At 36.3% G+C, this 23,067-nt stretch overlaps 6 protein-coding genes and 1 non-coding gene across 7 annotated transcripts; 5 read left to right on the forward strand and 2 right to left on the reverse strand.

Moving 5' to 3' along the window:
- Positions 1-8,540: 8,540 nt before the first annotated feature.
- Positions 8,541-9,787, reverse strand: LOC113502645 (histidine-rich glycoprotein-like). Its single transcript, XM_026884299.1, has 4 exons — positions 9,776-9,787; positions 9,283-9,684; positions 9,031-9,197; positions 8,541-8,681 (listed from the first exon to the last, which is right to left on the reverse strand). Exons 1-4 carry the CDS (start codon positions 9,785-9,787, stop codon positions 8,612-8,614), a joined length of 651 nt encoding a protein of 216 aa, XP_026740100.1. The 3' UTR covers positions 8,541-8,611.
- A 1,195-nt stretch (positions 9,788-10,982) lies between these two features.
- Positions 10,983-12,285, forward strand: LOC113502646 (histidine-rich glycoprotein-like). The gene is made up of 4 exons (XM_026884300.1): positions 10,983-10,994; positions 11,087-11,488; positions 11,554-11,741; positions 11,829-12,285. Exons 1-4 carry the CDS (start codon positions 10,983-10,985, stop codon positions 11,896-11,898), a joined length of 672 nt encoding a protein of 223 aa, XP_026740101.1. The 3' UTR covers positions 11,899-12,285.
- A 1,011-nt stretch (positions 12,286-13,296) lies between these two features.
- On the reverse strand, positions 13,297-14,783 carry LOC113502362 (histidine-rich glycoprotein-like). Its single transcript, XM_026883908.1, has 3 exons — positions 14,107-14,783; positions 13,853-14,019; positions 13,297-13,586 (listed from the first exon to the last, which is right to left on the reverse strand). Exons 1-3 carry the CDS (start codon positions 14,419-14,421, stop codon positions 13,514-13,516), a joined length of 555 nt encoding a protein of 184 aa, XP_026739709.1. The 5' UTR covers positions 14,422-14,783; the 3' UTR covers positions 13,297-13,513.
- A 698-nt stretch (positions 14,784-15,481) lies between these two features.
- Positions 15,482-16,760, forward strand: LOC113502368 (cuticle protein 19-like). Its single transcript, XM_026883913.1, has 4 exons — positions 15,482-15,616; positions 15,821-15,964; positions 16,046-16,212; positions 16,446-16,760. Exons 1-4 carry the CDS (start codon positions 15,608-15,610, stop codon positions 16,516-16,518), a joined length of 393 nt encoding a protein of 130 aa, XP_026739714.1. The 5' UTR covers positions 15,482-15,607; the 3' UTR covers positions 16,519-16,760.
- Positions 16,761-17,427: 667 nt separating this feature from the next.
- Positions 17,428-18,171, forward strand: LOC113502647 (cuticle protein 19-like; the record flags this gene model as incomplete). The annotated part of the gene is made up of 3 exons (XM_026884301.1): positions 17,428-17,610; positions 17,680-17,846; positions 18,051-18,171. Coding segments are annotated over 3 exons (402 nt in total), but the record flags the coding sequence as incomplete, so codon positions are not given.
- A 938-nt stretch (positions 18,172-19,109) lies between these two features.
- LOC113502736 lies at positions 19,110-19,228 on the forward strand. Its single transcript, XR_003401376.1, has one exon. It is a non-coding gene; the product is annotated as a 5S ribosomal RNA (ribosomal RNA).
- Positions 19,229-19,582: 354 nt separating this feature from the next.
- LOC113502648 (cuticle protein 19-like) lies at positions 19,583-20,745 on the forward strand. The gene is made up of 4 exons (XM_026884302.1): positions 19,583-19,587; positions 20,192-20,372; positions 20,441-20,607; positions 20,694-20,745. The coding sequence occupies exons 1-4, from the start codon at positions 19,583-19,585 to the stop codon at positions 20,743-20,745; spliced, it is 405 nt and encodes a 134-aa protein (XP_026740103.1).
- The last annotated feature ends 2,322 nt before the right edge of the window (positions 20,746-23,067 follow it).

Genomic DNA, 23,067 nt, shown 5'->3' on the forward strand with positions numbered 1-23,067 from the left:
ACATACCTTGGAATCTACAAAAAAACAGCTAAAAATGCTGAGATGAAATATGGGAAAAAATATAGTGTGAGGGAGAGTATATAAAACCATGTAATCATCTAATAAAGGCCAGTATTTACTCATCAATTGTCGTGTCATTTACTCCCGAACCTTTACACAAACACGCCATCCGTACATGGCGACCCTGCCAGCGCAGTAAGTGCGAGACGCGATGTTTACATATCTTTGCCCAAATCGGGACACTTAGCTTCACAATGCAGTGCATCAAATGCAATAATTGTTCGAGACTTGCAATTATCACGACGTTCTTACCTTATCTTTTGAATATTCTGAAAAATGGGCACCACTAACACCAAGGAAGAAGTTATAGTACCCCAGAACGCAGCAGGAGGTAATAACAGCGCGGACATTCGGCTGTGCACGCCAGTTCGACCAACATCATCTTGTTGGTGTTATTAGTAATAACATCATTGGCGTTTTTGTATGGTATTTTCACCCTATATAGAAGATGTCACCGGCAATGGATGGCTGACGAGATAAGGCGAGACAGATTACGATTGTCGCTATGGAGAAGAAGAGCAGATAGAGAAAGGGATCCGAGAGACCAGCCGGAGGCGAGAAGTTACAGGAAAGGGACTGAGGACATCATTTGAGTTACGAGGCGGAGAAAATATCAGTGCAGAAAAATACCAGTGCGTGGAAATTTCGTGTGTTGTGTAGTGCGCGGAAATGTCGTGTGTTGTGTAGTGCACGGTAAATATGTATCCTACGTTATTATAAAGGACATAGTTAAGGGTAAAGTATATAATCATAGATATAATAATCACTAAAATGTATGCATATGATAGTACATAATTTTATAACCATGTTATGAATAATATACCTTAATGGAAGAAAACTTAAGGGCCTTGTATGACAGTCTGTTTGAAATAAGAAAATACTTAATTAAGATTGGTCCGGAGAGACGAAAGGGTAATATTATTGTAGTTAAATTGAAGGAAGCAGACAAATTATTAAGTGAATATAATCTATTTTTAGAATATTATACTTCGGCCAAAGAATCTTTAAGTACAACCGAATGTTCAGTCATTCATGATTTATGTGCTAGTTTTGATAAGTTATATAAACAAGTTTTCGATTTATGCTCAAAGAGACCCTGCGAATCAGTAAGCATGGCAGAGACTACTAAGTTTGATCTTAAAGTTGCGTTAAATTTATTGCCAGTTTGTAAAGATGATGAGGCTAGTGTACGACAGTTTATTGAAAGCGTAGAATATTACAAATCCGAATTAGACGTAAGCTCGCAGGCAAAGTTGTTAAATTTTGTTTTAAAAAGTAGACTTTCCCCAGCCGCGAAATTGAAGTTATCTTCATCCTACCCTAATATTGATGAGTTTATAGCAGACATGAAAACACAATTATTGTCCAAAAAGTGTGCTACTGCAATTCAATGTAGGCTTCAAAATTTTAAACAAAATAATTTATCCATCGACGAGTTCGGTAAACAGATAACGGAAATGTTTGTCGAATTAACAATTTCGCAATCGGATGGCAACGATGCAAGTTTTGAAGTCCTAAAACCCCTAAATGAAAAGCAGGCTATTAAGTATTTTGCAGAAGGGTTAAGAAATCGCCGTCTAAGCACCATAATTTCTGCCCAAAAATTTACGTCACTAAAGGACGCCATACAATCAGCGGTAGACGAAGACGTCACAACTCCATCGACTTCCAATGACATTTTAACCCTAAATTATAGAGGCAGATCATTCCAAAATAGGCCACAGCGTGGAGGCCGCCCCTCGTTTGCAGGGAGAGGACGCGGGCGAGTCGGCTATCAACCGGCTACTCGATACGGTGATCAGACTCAGGTACGGAGAGGACCACAGGCGAATGGGCGCAGGGCTACTGGGACATTCCACGGAAACAGAGGTAGGTCCAATTTTTATTCACCAAGGTACCAGCGTTCGCATTATTCGCAAATACATACTTTGAGTAACTCAGACCCGCAGCAGGGTTCGAATACCAAAGAGAATGAACAAGAAGAAAACCAGTTTTTTCGGGACTGATCACATTATTTTATCATGTAACAGTGTAGGTTACGTAAATCTTAAATCTCGTAATAATTATTCGTATAACTTGTTAGTTGACACCGGCGCATCCATTTCAGCCATAAAACATAAACACGTGCAAGAGCAAAACATTCCAATCCATATCGAGACAAGTTTTATAAATGGAATTGGAGGCAAAGTCCAGGCAATAGGATACGTTTATCTGAACTTTGTTATTGGAAATCATACTCTCAACCATAAATTCTTTGTTTTTAAATCATTGCCATGTAAAGGCAGTGGTATTCTAGGGCAGGACTTTTTAAGTAAGTATAAATCGGTATTGAATTTTGGTAATCGGACTTTGTTACTGTGGAATAACAATTTAAAGATATCTTTACCTTTGATGATGACGAATAATAACATAACTATACCGGCGAGATCAGAGTCGATTCACTTTATTCCGGTATCTGAGACTGATGAATGTATAGTCAATGCAACAGAACTGCAAGAAGGGATCTTTATTGCGAGTAGTCTAGTAAAGCCCACAAATGGATTAATACCCATTCGCGTTTTAAATACAACCGAGTCTGACTTAGTTTTAAATTCTATACACCCCACTCTTTATAAAGCGAGTGAATATGACATATGTTCGTTTCATGAAACCACTAATAACGCTGATCGTGTTAAGAAAGTATTTTCTTTATTATGGCTTAAACATTTAAATAAGGAAGAACAGTTATCAATCGAATCCATTTGCGCGAAATATTCGGATATATTTTTTCTTCCGGGTGATAAGTTAGGTACAACAAATTTATATGAACACTCAATAACTTTGAAACCGAATGTAGCCCCCGTATATGTCAAGCCCTACAGATTACCGCATGCTCAGAAAGCTGAATTAAAGAAACAGGTGGATAATTTACTGGAACAAGCGAATTATTGGTTTATTCCCACTAGTTCCGTGGTCCAGTTCCGTGACGGAACTACTGGGAAGTTTTTTTCCCACTAGTTCCGCGGAACTACTGACACACATATTTTTGTCCCATTAGTTCCGTTAATAAATAAGTATCGATAACAAGTACAGTCACACACATAAATTATTAATAATATAATATTCAATAACTTTCACACCACGCCACTTAGCCTTAAACTAGGCAGAATTGTACTTTCTGTAATACACCTCCGTAAGCATATGCACTGTTAAACAAAAAAAAACAAAAAAGCATACACAACTTTGTTTATGCTAATGAGATCACAACTCCATTGGCAACCAAAAAAAATTACCACTGATTTTGAAGAAGCGGCAATTCAGGCATATCACGAAACTTTTCCGGAAGCAGAACATAGTGGCTGCTATGTTCATTTAAAAAAAAAATTATGGCGCAAGGCAAAACTATTGAAAATTACAAATAAACATCAGAAGAGGATTGTCGCATTATGTTGTGCATTGTGTTTTCTTCCGGAGAGAAACATTTCAGATGGATTTGCATATATAGAATCTGAATGTTCTATATTCGACAATGAGGACAACATTCAAAATTTCATGGAGTATATGAAGCGTTTCTGGATGAAACCAAAGTTAATCAAGTCTTGGTGTATTTTTGGTGACGAGCATAAAACTACAAATCAGCTAGAAGGTTGGCATCATGCTATAAACTCTACGTTTAAAAGTAAACCGCCAACGATAGGTTTATTTTTAAAGAAGATCACTGTTGATGCAAATGTTTTTTCTGTACGTGGCATACAAAACGCTTGCAACATGAACCACAAACAAAACGGAAGAAAGCGAGCATTCAGAACGATACCATCATTCAGCTATACCAAAATCAACTAGTAAATAACGATATAAATATTCCTTTATTTTTAAAAAAACTCCGCTAATATTTTTTATTCATTTATTTACAGGCTAAATAAAAAGCTAAATTACATTCAAAAACTAGATTTAGTTTGATTTTCATTCAGTCACTGTTGTTATTCTTGATAACCTTATATTGTTTTTGTAATAAAAAGAGGCAGTGAGTGCGCTGTGCTGAGGAGCTTGTTCCGTCGTTTCTTCTCGTCAGCTAGTGCACTTTGTAATGTTTGAAAAATGTTACTTGTCTGTTTTAAATAATTGATTTTGATTTTTTTACAAAACTGTACTTTCGTATAACGGAACTAATGGGACAAAAATATGTGTGTCAGTAGTTCCGCGGAACTAGTGGGAAAAAAACTTCCCAGTAGTTCCGTCACGGAACTGGACCACGGAACTAGTGGGAATAAACCGAATTATTGAGCCTTGTTCTAGTGAATGGTCTAGCCCAGTTGTCTTAGTGCCAAAAAAATCTGACTCTAACGGAGAAAAGGAATGGCGGTTAGTCATAGACTACCGTAAACTTAATAATTGCATACAGGACGATAAATTCCCTCTGCCCAACATTTCTGACATATTAGATTCTCTGTCTGGATGCATTTACTACACGCATTTAGATTTGAACCAAGGTTTTTTTAATGTAGGACTTGAGAAAAGCTGTAGAAAATATACATCATTTTGTGCAGACGGTCAATACCAGATGACTAGGATGCCTATGGGGCTCAAGACCAGCCCGAGTTCATTTTCGCGTATGATGACGATAGCAATGGCCGGGTTATCATATGACAAGTGCCTAGTGTACCTTGACGATTTAATCTGTATGGGGCGCAGCCTTTCAGATCACAATAAAAATTTAATACAAATATTTGAAAAATTACGCAGCGCCAATCTAAAGTTAAATCCTTCAAAATGCGATTTCCTTAAGAAGGAAATTCTATATTTGGGCCATGTGGTGTCAGGCAATGGTATATTGCCCGACCCAGACAAAATTAAGGTAATAGAAAATTACCCAGTTCCCAAAAGTACGGATGACGTTAAACGTTTTGTTGCCTTCGCGAACTATTACAGAAAGTTCATAGCAGATTTTGCAAACAAAACATACTATTTAAATTGTTTATGTAGGAAAAACTCAAAATTTGTTTGGGACGAAAATTGCCAAAAATCATTTGAAAGTATTCAACAAAGTATTATGTCACCTCCAATTCTACAGTACCCAGATTTTTCGGAACAAAATAAATTCATTGTGCAAACTGATGCTTCTGGGTATGCAATCGGTGCTGTTTTATGTAATTCAGATGGCCGGCCTGTAGCATATGCTAGTAGAAGTCTCAATAAAGCGGAAATGAACTATCCCACTATAGAAAAAGAGCTCCTAGCTGTGGTTTGGGCCGTAAAATATTTCAGACCTTACCTATACGGTCGCACATTTATAATTCGTACTGATCACAAACCCCTAGTTTGCTTATTTAATTTAAAAGATCCCTCTAGCAGACTGTTCAAGTTTAGACTTATTTTAGAAGAGTATGATTACGTAATCGAATATGTGAAAGGGAAGGAGAATGCAGCTGCAGATGCATTGTCCAGAATAAAAGTGACTTCAAAGGAACTGAAAGAAATGAATGAATGCTTGCATGCCATGGTCATGACGCGCGCTCAAAAGAGACAGTTAGACGCTGCTCCTTCGGATGATATGTTGCCCACCAACGATTGGCCTGATCAACCAAGAGTTGTGGAAACCCATATCAAGCCGAAAGACGCAGTAGAGCTAAGATTTACTGACATTAGTAATTTACATAAACTTAGAAGTGATAATTTAATAACATATGAAAGTAATTTATTATTCTATGTTGCGCAACAGAAGACAATATTTATAAAGCCAGCATCTCAATCACAAATTACGCGAGCCGAATTTGCGAGAGAGCTGAGCGATTTTTGTGAAAAAGTTAATATTGTTGAAGTATATTTCATTAAAAATCAAATCGTATTTGTAGAAAAACTAACAAGTGAAATAAAAAAGTATAATAACTGGAAAGGGCCCAGATTATGTATTTTACAAGACGTCGAAAGAATAGAAAGCAAGGATGATAGGAAGGTGATTCTAAATGACTTTCATCTTTTGCCCACGAGTGGCCACGCGGGCATGAGAAGAATGTTGACTAACATTAAAAAATATTATTTTTGGCCTGGCTTAGAAACTGATGTCCAAAATTTTGTTAAAAAATGTCCCCAATGTCAAAAGCATAAGTATACGTTTCAGGTGAAAGAGCCCATGACAATTACGTCGACAGCTCATTCGGCCTTTGATAAAATCTTTTTAGATTTAGTAGGACCACTAGATAAAGACAGCTTTGACTATACTTACATCCTTACATTACAGTGTGAGCTATCAAAGTATGTATGTGCCTATCCCCTAATGACTAAAACATCAGCTGAAGTAGCTCGTACCTTTGTGAATAACTTTATATTACAGCATGGTGTACCAAGGGAGATAGCTACCGACAGAGGTGCAGAATTTATGTCTGAAACCATCGAACAGGTTTGCAAATTACTTAATATTAAAAAATTAAATTCAACTGCGTATCATCATCAAAGCATCGGAGCGCTAGAAAATACTCACAAAAGCCTCGGCGCCTTTTTGCGAATCCAAACCGAAGAAAAACCCGAGTTGTGGAGTACTTGGTTACCGTTCTGGTGTTTTGCTTATAATACGACAGTTCACACCTCAACAAAATTCACACCCTTCGAACTTGTTTATGGTAAAAGGTGTAATTTGCCAAATAATTTGTTAAAACGCGTAGAACCTCTTTATAATTACGATAGCTACCCACTGGAACTTAAATACCGGCTTCAGGTTTCCCAAACCGAAGCGCGAAAAAATTTAGTTACTAGTAAAGTAGACAGAAAAAGTAGATATGACCGGTATGTTAACCCTGTACGCTATAAGCCTAATGACAAAATCTTAATTAAAAACGAAACTGGCAATAAACTTAAGCAACTGTACTCTGGACCATATACTGTAATTAGAGATTTGTCACCAAATGTAGAAGTCGAAATAAAAGGTAAAACAGACATCATACACAAAAACAGAACCAAATTGTTTTATGTTTAGAACTACATACTGTTTAGTATCCTTTGTATCTATTTTTAGCCTGCATTGAGAAATGTGTTGTGACGCATACAATATCAAATTGCTTGGGTCAGTCCGTAGACTCAGTGGTAAACGGAGACGGACCGCAGTCGCGAGACTGTAGGTTCAAGTTTGAATTATGTTATGTACTGCAATGAATGTGTTAATCGTATGTCTAATTACTTATATATCTACTTGTGTTTACATTCTAATGTTATGTATGAGAGGAGTACACATCATTTTAATACGTATATAATTTGTACTCAATAAATTAAGGTCATGTATTTTAGTAATAAAATAAAATGTAATTTTTATTTTATTTTTGTAATATGGGGGAGATGTGAGGGAGCGTATATAAAACCATGTAATCATCTAATAAAGGCCAGTATTTACTCATCAATTGTCGTGTCATTTACTCCCGAACCTTTACACAAACACGCCATCCGTACAATAGACTAGTACGAAATATAATAAAAAAATAGTTAGATCTATGATAACACAACCTTAGTAGCTGCATTAGCAAGCATCATAATTAAAGAAAAAATAAAATGCCAGATCCTGACCTACCTATTAACAAAAAAGTGGTAAATTCATGAAAATTAGGTCCTGAATTTAAGATCCTTTAATAATGAATTTTACATCTTTTGCGACTTTTTATTATTTTTCCTAGGCAATGCCATACACAGGCATTATTTATTTGTTTTTACAATATAAACTACACCTCACCTAATGCTGTTTGAAAACTAAAAGCACCTTAATGTAATTATTGCTCTTAGATTTAAACAGAAACCGCAAGTTCTTAATGCATTAAGACATTATGTTTCGTAATCTATACTAATATATAAGGCTGAAGAGTTTCTTTGTTTGAACTATTGGTTAAAATTGAAAAAATCTTTTTGTGTTCAATAGACCATTCAACGAGAAAGGTTTTAGGCTATATAACATCACGCTGCAACTAATAGGAGCGAAGATACAAAAGAAAATGTGTCAAAAACGGGGAAAAATTCCTAACTTTTATCTTCTAACCACGCGGACGAAGTCGCGGGCAACAGCTAGTCAGTGATAAAACAGCAATATCATGCTGATATAAAGGCTTTTTGGCATTGTATCATGTGCTTATTCACATAATACAAGCAGCTTGAATATTTCATGCTTCAGGAATGTCTTTACGCGCCCTTTGTAGGTACATATTACAGAGTTCAAAACTGCAAGATTTTCAAATTACGTCAAATCAAGAATTCCAGACAAAAAGTTGTCCCAACATGAAAAATATCTTTTATAACCTGATCTAAACAAAACGCGTTCTTATATTAAAAGTAATAATTTGTCGATTTGAAATGAATCAGAAGTCGATTTATTCGTTCCATATTTTTCCATAACCAAAATTTCAACTTCGGTAAACAAACAAAACTATAGCAAAACGGCAATATTCAAACATTCGCGGAATGCAATATTTAAACAAAAAAAAACCAGGTGTAAATAATTAAAAATTCATTTTTCTACTTTGAATCGCATTTATTTCAAGTCTTAAAACGAATTCAACTGAAGCTTTAACAAACATAATAACAATCAGTCCGAGTGAATTCAGTGGTGGTGAGAGTGTTCAGGGACGATGTGTTGAGCGTGACCGGAGTAGTGTACGTCGGCGTTGAATCTGAAATTACAATACAATACGTTATTAAAGTCTAATTATCTATACTTCTATACTAATATATAAAGCTGAAGAGTTTGTTTGTTTGTTTGAACGCGCTAATCTCAGGAACTGCTGGTCCAAATTGAAAAATTCTTTTTGTGTTGAGTAGACCATTCATCGAGGAAGGCTTTAAGCTATAAACCATCATGCTGTGACTAATAGGAGCGAAGATACAATAATGGAAAATGTGGAAAAAAAGGGCAGGTATAAATCATATCTTACATCTTCTACCCACGGGGACGAAGTCGCGGGCAACAGCTAGTATTTAAATAAAAAGCAGCTCAACTATGGCTAAAGTATTTACACTTACCCAGTCTTGTGGTCGGCGTGGTACTTGACAGTCCTGACCCTGCCGTCGGGCTGGTGCAGGCTGTACTCACCGTGCACGAGGTGTCCGTCACGCGTCTCGTGCTGGGACTTGATGTCGTGTGTGTGAGGGTCTGACACTTGGTAAGCGAACTCGTACTTAGGATGACCCTGAAGCATAAAAAACAATAATATTTTTTTGTGTCGGCAACAATTTAAAATAGTTAATGATTGTAAGAATATATTGTTATCTTACATAGTATTCAACGTGTTTTACGGTCCCATGTCCGTGGTGCTGGTGGAGGCTTTGTGCTGAGGAAGCGTGACCGTGTTGTGCTCCATGGTATTGTTCCTGGTGACCTCCGTAGTAATGTCCCTGCTCGTGTCCCTCATAATGATGGCCTCCTTGGTGCTGAGGCTCGTGAGTTTGATGCAACACAATGCTCTGGGATGAAGAAGCGTGGCCATGTTGTCCTCCATGTTGGTTTGCTTGGTGTCCTTGTTGGTAATGTTCCTGCTGGTGACCCTGGTAGTGGTGTTGAGGCTCGTGGGTTTGGTGCAACACAATACTCTGAGATGAGGTCGCGTGGCCGTGGTTGTGGTGATAGCTTTGTGGTTCAGCAAACACCGCTGCCACAGCTGTTGCTAATACAAAAGCCTAATAAAAATACAAAAACAAGTTTTAGTTCCAGTTTATTTTAGTAAGTTTTGGTGGTTTATAGCTAACGAAATACTGAGGAAAATTTTACCTTAGCAAACATTCTTGATTTTTAGGGATAATCTTTGTCGAAGGTACTGTGATTACTGACTTTTTTGTGAATAACTTGCCCATTTTATACGAGGCAAAAAATCAAGTTGTGATCAGAAATGTAACAATAATAACAAGTTTTATTTAAAGCTTGCTAACAGTTGCGTCTGTCAATGAGTCGGAATGCTTGCGATAATTATTGAAGGACTCGTAATCTAGTAACCGCTTTCGTATGATATAATTTCATTGATGTCAGTTTTATTCATTTGAGCTTTATTTCAAGGAAAGTTATTATTCGTATTTGATAAACCCTCACTTTTCTTCATACGGACCGGCTTTAAGTATTAGATCTAGCTAGCCGAGATGAACTCGCTGCCAAGATTCATACGATTAATAAAATAAATATAAATTAGGCCCTCTCGCTCTTCATTCAAGCTGGTAAAATCGGAAAATCATTCTTATTAAACAAAATAGTGATGAAAATAGATCCGGCCCTCCTTGGTGCTAACCCTAATAGATGAGGATAATAGAATACTGATTGTTAATGACGTACCTTCTAAGTCGTGAACAAAACCCCGCAGGAATTAAACCCTTAGTAATGGTTGTTAACGTATTTATTTCTTATCTTTACTGTGGCTAGAGCCTTGTTTAGACTTGTTGATTCAGGCTAACTGCAGTGACCACGCCGGAAAATGTTATAAATAAAAAGGCTAATCCCTCGAATATAGTTCAAGTTCATTAACTGACTTACTTAGTAATGTATTTTTTGGCGTACTATTAAAAATGTTTTTCTTACTTGTGTACTAAAACACTAGGGTACTAAATGCTCTAGTTTTTTATGGATTCCAGTTTCAAACCATAATTAAATCTAATTGCACCTACAGGCAACACAACTATCTAATATTTGAAAATTATTCATATTCTTTTACGTTAACAGTTACAAAGGTTGAATATTATTTATTATATATATTATGCTTAATGTTGATGGTGAAAAATATTCTTTCACTCCAGTACAATAAAAAAATGGTCCTTCATTACTTAAATCGTAAACATTTCAACAGACTAACCGACTGTTGGCAGGTGGAACTCGTTTTGAATGCTACAGTTTTCGCCAAAACCTGACTATCGCCATCATATATAACACCCAGTTTATTTTCAGATCCATCAGAAATAAATGCGCTTTTGAACAATCATCATCAAAACTCAAAATGCTCGCAAAGGTGCGATTTTAATAAAATAATATTTTGGTATTAAAAATCCATATTCAGAGTTTAAGCTTGTGCTTTATCACCAATTCTTTTTTTTTTTGTAGGTTTTCGTATTAGCTACTGCTGTGGCAGCAATCGTTGCAGTACCACAAGACTATCACCACAACCACGGCCACGCCACCTCATCTCAGAGTATTGTGCTGCATCAAACCCACGAGCCTCAACACCACTACCAGGGTCACCAGCAAGAACATTACCAACAAGGACACCAAGCAGACCAACATTCAGGACAACATGGCCACGCTTCTTCATCCCAGAGCATTGTGTTGCATCAAACTCACGAGCCTCAGCACCAAGGAGGCCATCATTATGAGGGACACGAGCAGGGACATTACTACGGAGGTCACCAGGAACAATACCATGGAGCACAACACGGTCACGCTTCCTCAGCACAAAGCCTCCACCAGCAGCACGGACATGGGACCGTCAAACACGTTGAATACTATGTACGATAACAATGGATAATTCTTTCAATCATTAAATATTTTAAATTGTTGCCGATGCTCAATAATTCTGGTTCTTTGTGCTTCAGGGTCACCCCAAATACGAGTTCGCTTACCAAGTGTCAGACCCTCACACTCATGACATCAAGTCCCAGCACGAGACGCGTGACGGTCACCTCGTGCACGGCGAGTACAGCCTGCACCAGCCCGACGGCAGGGTCAGGACTGTCAAGTACCACGCCGACCACAAGACCGGGTAAGTGTAAATACTTTAGCCATAGTTGAGTTGTCTTTTTATTTAAACATAATTAGACTTTAATAACGTATTGTATTGTCATTTCAGATTCAACGCCGACGTACACTACTCCGGTCACGCTCAACACATCGTCCCTGAACACCCTCACCACCACTGATTGCTGAAATATTTGACTGATACATATTAAGTTTTGTTTAGTACTGTTATTGATGTTGTATCAAAAAATTAAAATATTTTTAATTTTTATAATACCTTCTTTCTTTCAAATGTGTACTTCTGAGATTCACTATTTAGTCTTCGAACTTGTAAAGGTGTTGTGTTTTGAAGTCTTACTTTTGATATCGTAACTGTAATGATGACTGACATTGAAGATTCAACGAACAGGTTAAAAAGGTACTTAAAATTGTTTAAAGTAGTAAGTTAAATTTATTTCGAAAGTCGAATGCCTTCAATTGTTTCCTAAAGACGTACTTAGATCTTCCCTGCATTCAACAATAGCTGTTGCCCGCGACTTCGTCCCCGTGGGTAGAAGATATAAGTTATGATTTATACCTGCCCTGTTTTTTTCACATTTTCCATTGTATCTTCGTTCCTTTTAGTCGCAGCGTGATGGTTTATAGCCTAAAGCCTTCCTCGATGAATGGTCTATTTAACACAAAAATATTTTTTCAATTTGGACCAGTAGTTCCTGAGATTAGCGCGTTCAAACAAGCAAACAAACAAACTCATCAGCTTTATATATTAGTATAGATAGATTCCTTTTTAAATTAATTAGTCAATGCACTAAAACTTACAAGGACATACGTCCTTAATCTAAGGTGGTACAAAAGCAACACTTGCAAAAGTTGGCTTTAAAAACCACGTTCTTTTAATTCATTCTTTTGATTAAATAAATTTGATTCATTTATCTGTTTGAATGTTGTAGGTGGATGACTCAGCCATAAAAAGGTTAAAGAAGAAAAGAATTTTGTTACTTAGGAAGCGCTGTGGTTTGTCACCAGCCTGTATCGCCAGATCGTAATAGCTAGAGAGTGAAATTTTCATGGATGATCTATTCCTGTTTCCAACTAAAACTAAAATTAAAGTTGTAGGTTGTTCAATTTTAGTTGCTCGTCCTCATATTTGTAAGGAACCCTTAGAGGCGTGAGTCTGACTCGCTCTTGACCGAGTTTTTAAAGTAACGAATAAAAACCCTATCGTAATCTTCGTTTTTAATTATAATCTCGTGCTCTAAAGATTAAATATTTTAAATAGTAAATTATATGTGGCCTAGTCATCAGTAACTCGGTATTTTGAAAACATATGCAAAAAATATGGAAATTTATTATATTTCGTTCAAAGAAAGTTAATAGCAAATCAAGCTCGCTTTATGCCACCAAAAAAAAATTACCAGAGGGACTGCGAAAAAAAGGCTAGGCTTTCGTACTTCACTTTCCGGATTAGCACGTACTTCTTCAATTAATGGTTTTTTTTATGAAACAATAATATTAATTAATACGTCATGTTAAAGTAATGACTTAAGTCATTTGTTTTAAAAATAAACAACCGTTTTATCTTCTATCGAATATCAAAAAAGGTTCTCAGTTCTTGAGTCAACATTGACCCAATGTTATGTGTTAAATCGTTGGCCGTAATTCAATACAATAAAAAATACATAAATAAAGTTTTCTTAATTTTATTATATTACTGAAAATCAACAAACAATTAAGTGACGTAAAACTATGAATAACATGAAAACAAAGTAAATAACAATGGTTTTAATAACTTAATAATTAGTGATGATGGTGATGGTGTTCAGGTACGATATGTGTCGCGTGACCCTCGTAGTGCACGTCAGCGTTGAATCTGAGAAAGAAAATGAATTGATTAGAACAATCTATCATAGTGCTATCCATATCTTTACTTGTATCGTAACATCATCATACATGCAGTGATACAGTTGAGGCGGATCTTCGGGCGCTTCATGCCGATGACTGGCGAGAAGTGGCGAAGGATCGGGTAAGGGGGCGTTCTCTCGTATCAGAGGCCAAGACACAATTTGGGTCGCTGAGCCAACAGAGTGAGTAAGTAAGTAACATCATCATACTTTTAGCTCAAGTAACTTCACTTACCCGGTCTTGTGATCAGCATGGTACTTGACAGTCCTGACCCTGCCGTCGGGCTGGTGCAGGCTGTACTCGCCGTGCACGAGGTGACCGTCGCGTGTCTCGTGCTGGGACTTGATATCGTGTGTGTGAGGGTCCTTTACTTGGTAAGAGAACTCGTATTTAGGGTGACCCTGCAAAATACCAATAGTGCAATTAGATGGACCATCATATTATAACGTAATAGTTCTAAATTACTGAAAATTATATTTCTGTCTTACGTAGTACTCGACGTGTTTCTCGGTGCCATGACCATGGTGTTGGCGGAGGCTCTGTGAAGAAGAAGCGTGGCCGTGGTGGTGATGGTCGTGATGCTGTTGCTCGTGGTGTTGATGTCCTTCATGTCCGTGATGGTGCTCGTCATGGTGTACATGCTCATGGTGAACAGGCTCATGATGTATATGTTCGTGATGTACTGGTTCGTGATGTAAAACAACGCTATGCGATGATGAGGCGTGGCCGTGACCGTGGTGGTAATGGTCTTGAGCTGCGGTGGTTGCTACCATAGCAATGCTGACTAGAAGGATCTGAAACATTTATTTATACGTATTAAAGTTTTGTCTTGTACTGCCCCTAAATAGTCCAAAGCTTTGATGATGAATGTATTGTTGTTTCTTGGGTTCCAACTTTTGTAAATCGATGTAGGCATGCAATTGCAACATCTTTTAAAAGAGTCTTTATACTTGTAATCCCTCGTGTAAACTAAGTTTAAAAAAACAAACGTTTTTATCAAGTTTATGGTATTTGTTCAATTGCAATCGTAAGGAAGGTGAATGTTAAACAAAAAAAAATACACTTACCTTTGTAAACATTTTGTTTGTTTCAGGTTATTTTGCTGAGAAAGTTAAGTACTTACTGATAATTATTAAAAAAACCAAGCTTTTTATATGTAAAACAATCTCCTTTCAAGTTACTGTAATGCTTTATTTTACGTCATACAGCAAGTTCACAAAACTTGTATATTACGTATAGTTTTGGGGTCAGTGAACGACAGTTTGAAAGAACAAAATCTTTTAAAATTATATTGAACTTATCTAGAGCAACTAGCAACAAGCACTTACAATTTATAATGTAGGTCTGTATTTTGATAATGTATTACTTAACTACTCCTTTCGTTGTTTCGTCTCTCTATAGGATTTTTTTAATGATGACTTCAAAGCACAATGATATGTATGTACATGTCATATGTTTAATGGACCTGGAACCCAGAATACAGTATTCTGGATAGCACTTGGTTAGCTTGATAGCACTAGCAAAAACATTACGTAGGTACATTAAGCAAGTATTCTGAATACTTGCTCAAAGTGCGTAATGTTTTTTCTTTTGATATTATGGATACAATTTGGAGTGTGTCGACAATGTCTTTCGACTATTATCATCATATTTTCAAAGCCTGTCAACGTCCTTTTACTCTGTTTTAATACGCGCATTTTTCTTCTTACAATATCTGCCTGTATATTTTTTTTTTGTAACCTACATATACAAAACAGAAAAAGTGTAAGTGTAAACAGAGATCAGTGAGTCAGAAACTGCAAGGCAACAAGGCCAAAATCCACACGCCCCTATTTGAGCGGGTTTCAAAACAAAATTGTTTCTCATAAATTTTACTTAGCGCTTATTAATTAAACAGGCTTTATTGTTTTGTATAAAACCCTTACGATTTTTTCTCAGTGTATCAGTCACCAATTAACTCTGAAAGCAAGTCAACCTCAAACATCTACAATGATCAAGGTATTACATCCACTACTACTAGTATATCATTCTCAACAAGATAGTTTTCTATTTGATTGAGTGTGAAAAATAAAAAGGTTTTCAAGTTAAAAGTCGAGGCAGATTTTAATTGTTCTCATGTAAATGTACCATAAGTTCTCATAAAAGCAATAGAAGGTATGTTCAGTTTGGCATAAATCTTATCCAATTTGCTTTTTTGACCAGATCTTCGTTGCTGTCATCGCCATAGCTGCGATCGCCGCTGAGCCTCAAGGCGGTCATTACGGCCACCAACACGGTCACGCCTCATCATCACAAAGCCTTCACCAGCACCACTCACATGGCACTGAGAAACACGTCGAGTACTATGTAAGCTAATGAACTATTTCTCCAAAGCTATTTTATAAGTTTTATATTATCACGGTTCCTTATTATTTACCATCATTATAGGGTCATCCTAAGTACGAGTTTGCTTACCATGTGTCGGACCCTCACACACATGACATCAAGTCTCAGCACGAGACGCGCGACGGCCATGTTGTGAAGGGCGAGTACAGCTTGCACCAGCCCGACGGCAGGGTCAGGACTGTCACCTACCATGCCGACCACAAGACCGGGTAAGCTTTCAGCTATTTGCCTGAGCCCTGAGCCAAACAAATTTTTATTTATTCAATCGCTGACGTTGATCTTCAATCACTTCATTCACTATCGATGTATTGAACAATCAACCAAAAAACACTTCATTTCACTTTCTGAAAAGGAATGTCATTCCCATACATTCAATGCTTGTCATCTCTAAAATGAGGTAATGTTTCTTGATCCCCAAATGTTTTTTTTTTGTGATTTACAGATTCAACGCCGACGTGCACTACAAGGGTCACGCCCAACACATCGTCCCTGAACACCATCACCATCACCACTGATTCTTCTCGTTTTTATTATTTAAGTTTATACTTCTTGCTGTTTCATTTGCTTCCTGTTGTTATTTTAGCACATTTTGTTTTACAGTTTTAATTGTTGTGATATTATTAAACCATTTTAAAGACATGCCTATTGGATTATTTTGTCATCAATATGTTTTACTTCACAAAACTCGTATCTCCCCTATACGGCTAGAGGCCAGCGCCTAGCAGTAATATAACAGCAGCAACGTATATGGGCTGGTTTTACGTTTATGTAACTTTAATTCACAATTGAATTGACCTATCAAGACACTTTTGGCTCCTCTCGGAATATCAATATTCATAACTTAAGATAAGGTATCGTGTTGCCATGGTAACAGTTTGTGGAGGAGGAGAGCTAGGCATCTGCTATGCTTTATTTCATCTGCTGCTAAAGGTACACGATGATAAGATAATGAAGGGACGATCCCGCAAACAGTTTATTCTCAGCTCTATTCATTTTTCTATTTTTTATTTCCCAATATTATTGTAATTGTAATGACTGAATATTAAATATTTCACGTCCCGTACATTTTTCTTGATGTCAATAAAGGTTTTCCGCTCTAACTCCGATTGAAAACGAAGGGTTATGTTTTTCTACATTATCGTCTGGGGAAATTTCAATTTTATTTCAACTTCAATGTTTTTTGAGCCGTTCCACTTCATCACATGACTATTGAACGCAGCGCTAATGTTTTTACGAAATGTCATAAAGATATTACAAACCATTTTAACTACCGTAAACTATGAATGGAATGAATTAACTATAAAAGCGACACATGATTTGTAAATGTATCAGTTTATCTCATAACTTGGGACTTCTTGTACTATTAGAAAAAAACAATATGTTCTTTAAGGTAGTAACTATTTTAAGCATAGGTTGGCTAAAAAAAAGTTGATTTAAAAAAAAAATCTTTTCCGTTTCAGGTGTTTTGCCTATTAGCATTATATGCAGTAGCTGCTGTGTTAGCAGAGGAAGGTCATTCTTCGCAGTACATTTTCAAGCACGATGGTCACCACATTCCTGTGCACATCCATGACAAGCACCATCATCATCACCATGTCGACTACTATGTAAGTAGCGGTTACATTGTAAGCTGCAGCCATTGAAAACAGAACACTAATGGTGAGGTTTTCTTCCAGACTCACCCTAAGTACAAGTTCGAGTACAAGGTGAAGAACCCTCACACCGGAGACCACAAGATCCACCACGAGCACCGCGACGGTGACAGCGTCAAGGGAGAGTACTCTTTCCACCAGCCTGATGGCACCATCAGACATGTTCACTATCACGCTGACAAACATACCGGGTAAGTAAGCCAGGTATTTATACCGCGGACGTCTTTAAAAAGAAACTGTCAGCGATCGATCCTAATTCATCAACAAAAAAAAGAAGATTTTTTTTTTTAATCCTTTTAAACCATGGAATGTTCTTTCAAGTTATCAGAATAGCTGTTACTGTTATAATAACATTTCTGAGTGTTGTGAATAAACATGTATTCTTTCTTCAACAGATTCCACGCAGACGTGAAGCACAGCACCCACCATCTGCATCATCACCACTAAGTTACTTAAATTGTAATGCTGTTTTGTTGTATACCTTGTTATGTTTTACTATTTTACCTCAATAAATATCTTAAAACTATAACATTTTTCTTTGCCATGCTGTCATCTTTTTTTAACTTTCTAGCTAATTTTAAAACAGGATTTTACAATAATGATCCATTCATATTGCTCGAATTGCAAGGATAATAGAACTTTTTGATACCTGTATTTAAAAATAATCATAGTATCCGGAAATTAGATAATAACAAAAATCCTCTACTTTAAAACTTTAGAAACGCATCATTATTTATTATGAACCAAAAATGCTTTCTTAAATTCTTCTGCTTCTTGCTTCATATACCTCCTGTACATTTTTTTTTTAAGGCGGTGGAATCCTTATGAACATCCACTCCCTCGACTCTTACTGACTAAACCTGAACCGCCGTGCTACGTCATCCGCGTTTTTGTATGTATGGCAATTCATTGCAATCCTTCATACAACACCTCCAATACCTACTTAAAAATGCTTTGTTCTAAATGGCTGAATGCGAACGCTTAGAACAAAAGAATGATATATGATCCTAAATAACTAAAGATTGAAGTGCTTTGTGATACAGGCGTTACTATGAATGACCTTTGCGAAATTTTGCTCATAAATGGATGGAAAAGGGTGGCATAATTTGTTTTGCAAAACGTGACTCCGTTCTTCAGTCTACTTCAAAGTGCTTGACATTTTACAGAATTGATGAAAGATAAGTAATGTAAACAGGTTGAAAGTAAAAAAAAATGGAAAACTCATTAGGCATTTATCCTAAAAAGTTTGAAGTTTCAAACCTTTTGTTAAAATAGGGACAGTTAAAAATGTACAATGACTGACTCAAGCTTTTTATTTGAAATTGTAAATAAATGTTTACAAAAGGGTACCTAACAAAAGTTCTAAAAAATTGAAATACATTGACTTCTACATGGATGCAATCGCCGGAAAACTTAGTATCTAAATGTTAATCATGTACTTAGCCACTTGCATTGCCAACGTCCATACCACGTTGAATACACCGGTTCTCGTCCGATCACCGAAGTTAAGCAACATCGGGCGCGGTTAGTACTTGGATGGGTGACCTCCTGGGAATACCGCGTGTCGTTGGCTTTTTGAATTTTTATTCATACAAAATTAGTACTATAGTTATGTTTTGTCATTTTTTTAACCTGTAAGTACCTAATAGCAATAGCAAACTTTTAAACTGGGTTAATACTTTATATAAATCAGAAAAGTACGGAGACATTTTCTGGTTAGCATAAAAAAAATATAACACTCTCGAAAGTTTGTACAAAAGTTCCATTTTATGCTAAAGTTCGAAAGTAAAATAGTGTCACTTGCGTTTTTAATGTTATCGACGAACGAAACAGCCTGTTAACAATAAAGCAATACGATAAAAGTCCTGATGACAAGCTTTTAAAAGGGAATTGAATTTAGCAGTAACTTCATTTCGTATAATATGAAATGAAGTTAGCTGAATCTCCAAGCCGCAATAAGGCAGGCGTGGTAATCAATGCTCGCGCTACCTGATATGAGGGAACCACGAGTTTGTTGGAAATTAGCAGACTGGTTTTAATTTTAAATTCCCTTACCTTGATCGACAAATAGAAACGGATTTTTCTACATACCTAACAGTTTTAAAAACAGAATACTTAAAGAGTATTAGCAACGGAGGCATTAGATGATGCTCACGACCCTTGTCATTATTAACACGAATGAAATTAATTGAGATTAGTGACCTTCATAGTTTGAAGTATAATTAAGAAAGAGTTGACATGCGAATGTTTTTATCGAACTTCCGAGAAAGCCAGTAGACTAATATGAACGTAAATGTGTTTTTGCAATCATTTGATTGGATTTGCAAACGCTTAACTGCCATTTAATGAATGAAATAAAAATCGCATAGTACTTTACCTTTTACTATAAAAACCTCGATTGCTTTAGTTTTTTTATCAGTTGACTTACATACATTGTCACAGTAGTACAGTATCCAACCAAGAATATCTAAAATGATGGTCAAGGTATTTCAATACTATGAAGAAGATCTCGGCTAAAATGTATTTTTGGTTTAAGTATTGAAATTTCTAAAAGCTTTTTTGCTTTCCAGGTTTTGTTCATCTTAGTAGTGTGTGCAGTAGCTGCTGTGTTAGCAGAGGAAGGTCACTCTTCGCAGTACATTTTCAAGCACGACGGTCACCATATTCCTGTGCACATTCATGACAAGCACCATCATCATCACCATGTCGACTACTATGTAAGTAGCGGGTACATTGTAAGCTGCAGCCATTAAAACAAAACACTGATGGTGAGGTTTTCTTCCAGACTCACCCTAAGTACAAGTTCGAGTACAAGGTGAAGAACCCTCACACCGGAGACCACAAGATCCACCACGAGCACCGCGACGGTGACAGCGTCAAGGGAGAGTACTCTTTCCACCAGCCTGATGGCACCATCAGGCATGTTCACTATCACGCTGACAAACACACTGGGTGAGTACTAAATAGTACTGATGCTTAGACTTTTTTTTCTTTGTTCTCCATATTTGACCTTAACCTATTTTCATTTTTGTTTTCAGTTTCCATGCTGACGTGAAGCATAGTACCCATCATTTGCACCATCATCACTAAACTCTTGTTGTATTTTAAGATTTAAGTGATTGTTGAGTTTTGTTTTTGTTGGAATAAAAGTATTATTTGTTTTAAATATTTCTGGTTTTTTTTTACTCAAAATGTATGAAGACCATTTTTTTAGGAAAAAATACATCTGGGCGGTATCCCTTGTTTAAGGAACCTTTACAAGTGTCTGCGTGAAGATTAATTGCTTGCCCTCAGCCTAATTGTTATCGATAAACGATTTCACTACAATCATTGCCAAGTTACCAATCAACATCATAAATTACCTAAATTTGAAGGAGGTTCTCAATTATTCGTTGGATTTTAAAGTATTTTTCCCAATTACTCAAAGATGCCAAACCGATTTAATAAGATTTAATTATATCCGTTCGTAACCACTGAAGCGGTCCTATGGCCATCATTATTTGGATCTAGTGATAATATTTCTGAAAAATCGACATTAGCATCCTGCACATTAAAATTTATTTTTCTGTCATATAATTGAAAATATGTTTTATAACAGAAATAATGAACCTAGCAAAGAACCGTCTGTAATGGTGCTATGATAAATGGCAGAACAAATTTATAAAAAAAAAAAATGTTTCTTTATGTTTTATTTACTCAAACAGCTAAACCATAGAACTAAGAATAATACCTGAACTACTAATCTATACAGACGGGGATCTTACTACTAAGTCACTACAATAAAAACAGTTGTAATATTTAGCTATGCTATACAAATTTCGGGTAAGTTTCAAGAAAAAATAAAATAAAAACATCATTGCGAAGTTCGGATATAAAAAACACAAACAGATGAATTAAGAACCTCCTCCTTTTTAAGTCGGTTGTAAAGAACTCGCGTGATTTATTCTGCCAATAGCTTGTAGATATTCGCATTACATCGCGTGTTTCAGAGTTTTTATAACTCGTATCCATGCTAGAAAATTATTTATGGGTATCAATTAAATACCTGAATTATTAACTAAGTACAGCTACTCTTAAAATAAACAGGATTATCATATATAGACATGCAGAAATGGTTTATACTTTGAATACTATAAATTGTATGGAACTTATTATGTACGTATAGAGATGAGTCTTCGGTACACCTGGTGGCAAGCGATAACTGCTGTGCATGGTCTTAAGCAGTAGTCTTAGCCAGAGGTAAGCACAGCCGCTACCTATCGTGATGTAAATACGATCTTTAAATCTCGTTTGAAAAGCAACACACCGCAGCATTCCACAGTTTACAAGCCCAACTTTATGCTATCCAGTTTGGCTAATTAAATTTTAACATTAACGTAATTTACAAAAAAAAGATTTTACTTCATTGAAGTGTAGCGCATTAACTCGTACTCTTGATTTTAGAACGACAAATGTGTTTTCAATAAAAAGTATCATAAACATCTACCCAACCTTTACGAAACTTTATGAGTGGCTTCTAAGGGCCGACACAATGTTATACCGCTTTAGAATATTCCAATGGGATGACATTTCTTTTAAACAAGCGACATAACTTTGTCAGTTCAATATATTGCAGATATTCAGTTGCGCTAGTCTCGTCTAGGTTCCAAGCTGCATCGATGTACTGTTCTCAGTGCCGTATTATCGATTATTATTTCACGAATGAAAATAATTTGGGCCAATGGGGCCTCCACTCCTTTGCCCCGAGGCCTCAGGGCCCCTAAATCCGGCGCTGATAGTTCTTCATTGAAAAATTAACATCGGTATGTTAAAAAATTATTAAATAATGTAACGGTTTACTCACGCGTATTTATCGGGGTAGCCCGACTAGTTTCGGATCCAACCGGAGTCCTTAATCATGAGCAGACGCGGCGGGATCGCGAGTCGAACAGTTCGACTATATGAATATAATGAATCAGTCTCACGATAGTTATTATAAAAAAAAACTGTTATAAAATATTAATACTATTTAGTTTGAGTCCTAAGATCATGCATAACAACATAACTAACTATTTTTTTTTTCTCACAAAGGAACAAAGGAAAATAATCTGATCATTAATATTAAATACTTACGTCTGACTTGTCAAATTCTTGTCTTGTTAAACAAAAAACAAACTAAGAAGTTAACATAACTGGGTGAATTTCCCGGACCCAAAAATTGCGTGGCATCGATGAAATCGGTACTAAAAAGCATTGTTATAATGTTCTAACATTTTTTTTAGGTAGATGACATAAAAATCTATCTGTAGCACTAAATATTTTATTAATATAATTAAAAGGTTTTCCAAAAAAAAAAGTTAAACCACATAATCTTTCATCGCCGTGTTTGTCCACGACTCACCTTGATGTATTAAAGTCATCATTGATCAAAAA

The sequence above is a fragment of the Trichoplusia ni genome, chromosome 17 (genome assembly GCF_003590095.1).
Source record: "Trichoplusia ni isolate ovarian cell line Hi5 chromosome 17, tn1, whole genome shotgun sequence".
Classification (NCBI taxonomy): domain Eukaryota; kingdom Metazoa; phylum Arthropoda; class Insecta; order Lepidoptera; family Noctuidae; genus Trichoplusia; species Trichoplusia ni.

Excerpts from the sequence above, each read along its gene's own strand:
- LOC113502645 (XM_026884299.1), bottom strand. Across the intron at positions 9,198-9,282 it reads TAAAACACGTTGAATACTAT|GGTCATCCTAAGTACGAGTT; the intron begins GTAAGATAACAA and ends TTTATGCTTCAG. Across the intron at positions 8,682-9,030 it reads CACGCCGACCACAAGACTGG|ATTCAACGCCGACGTACACT; the intron begins GTAAGTGTAAAT and ends TTGTAATTTCAG.
- LOC113502646 (XM_026884300.1), top strand. Across the intron at positions 11,489-11,553 it reads TCAAACACGTTGAATACTAT|TTCTGGTTCTTTGTGCTTCA; the intron begins GTACGATAACAA and ends GATGCTCAATAA. Across the intron at positions 11,742-11,828 it reads CACGCCGACCACAAGACCGG|ATTCAACGCCGACGTACACT; the intron begins GTAAGTGTAAAT and ends TTGTCATTTCAG.
- LOC113502362 (XM_026883908.1), bottom strand. The coding sequence starts at position 14,421 with ATGTTTCAGATCCTTCTAGTCAGCATTGCTATGGTAGCAACCACCGCA. Across the intron at positions 14,020-14,106 it reads AGAAACACGTCGAGTACTAC|GGTCACCCTAAATACGAGTT; the intron begins GTAAGACAGAAA and ends GGTATTTTGCAG. Across the intron at positions 13,587-13,852 it reads CATGCTGATCACAAGACCGG|ATTCAACGCTGACGTGCACT; the intron begins GTAAGTGAAGTT and ends TTTCTTTCTCAG.
- LOC113502368 (XM_026883913.1), top strand. Across the intron at positions 15,965-16,045 it reads AGAAACACGTCGAGTACTAT|GGTCATCCTAAGTACGAGTT; the intron begins GTAAGCTAATGA and ends CCATCATTATAG. Across the intron at positions 16,213-16,445 it reads CATGCCGACCACAAGACCGG|ATTCAACGCCGACGTGCACT; the intron begins GTAAGCTTTCAG and ends TGTGATTTACAG.
- LOC113502648 (XM_026884302.1), top strand. Across the intron at positions 20,373-20,440 it reads ATCACCATGTCGACTACTAT|ACTCACCCTAAGTACAAGTT; the intron begins GTAAGTAGCGGG and ends GTTTTCTTCCAG. Across the intron at positions 20,608-20,693 it reads CACGCTGACAAACACACTGG|TTTCCATGCTGACGTGAAGC; the intron begins GTGAGTACTAAA and ends TTTTGTTTTCAG.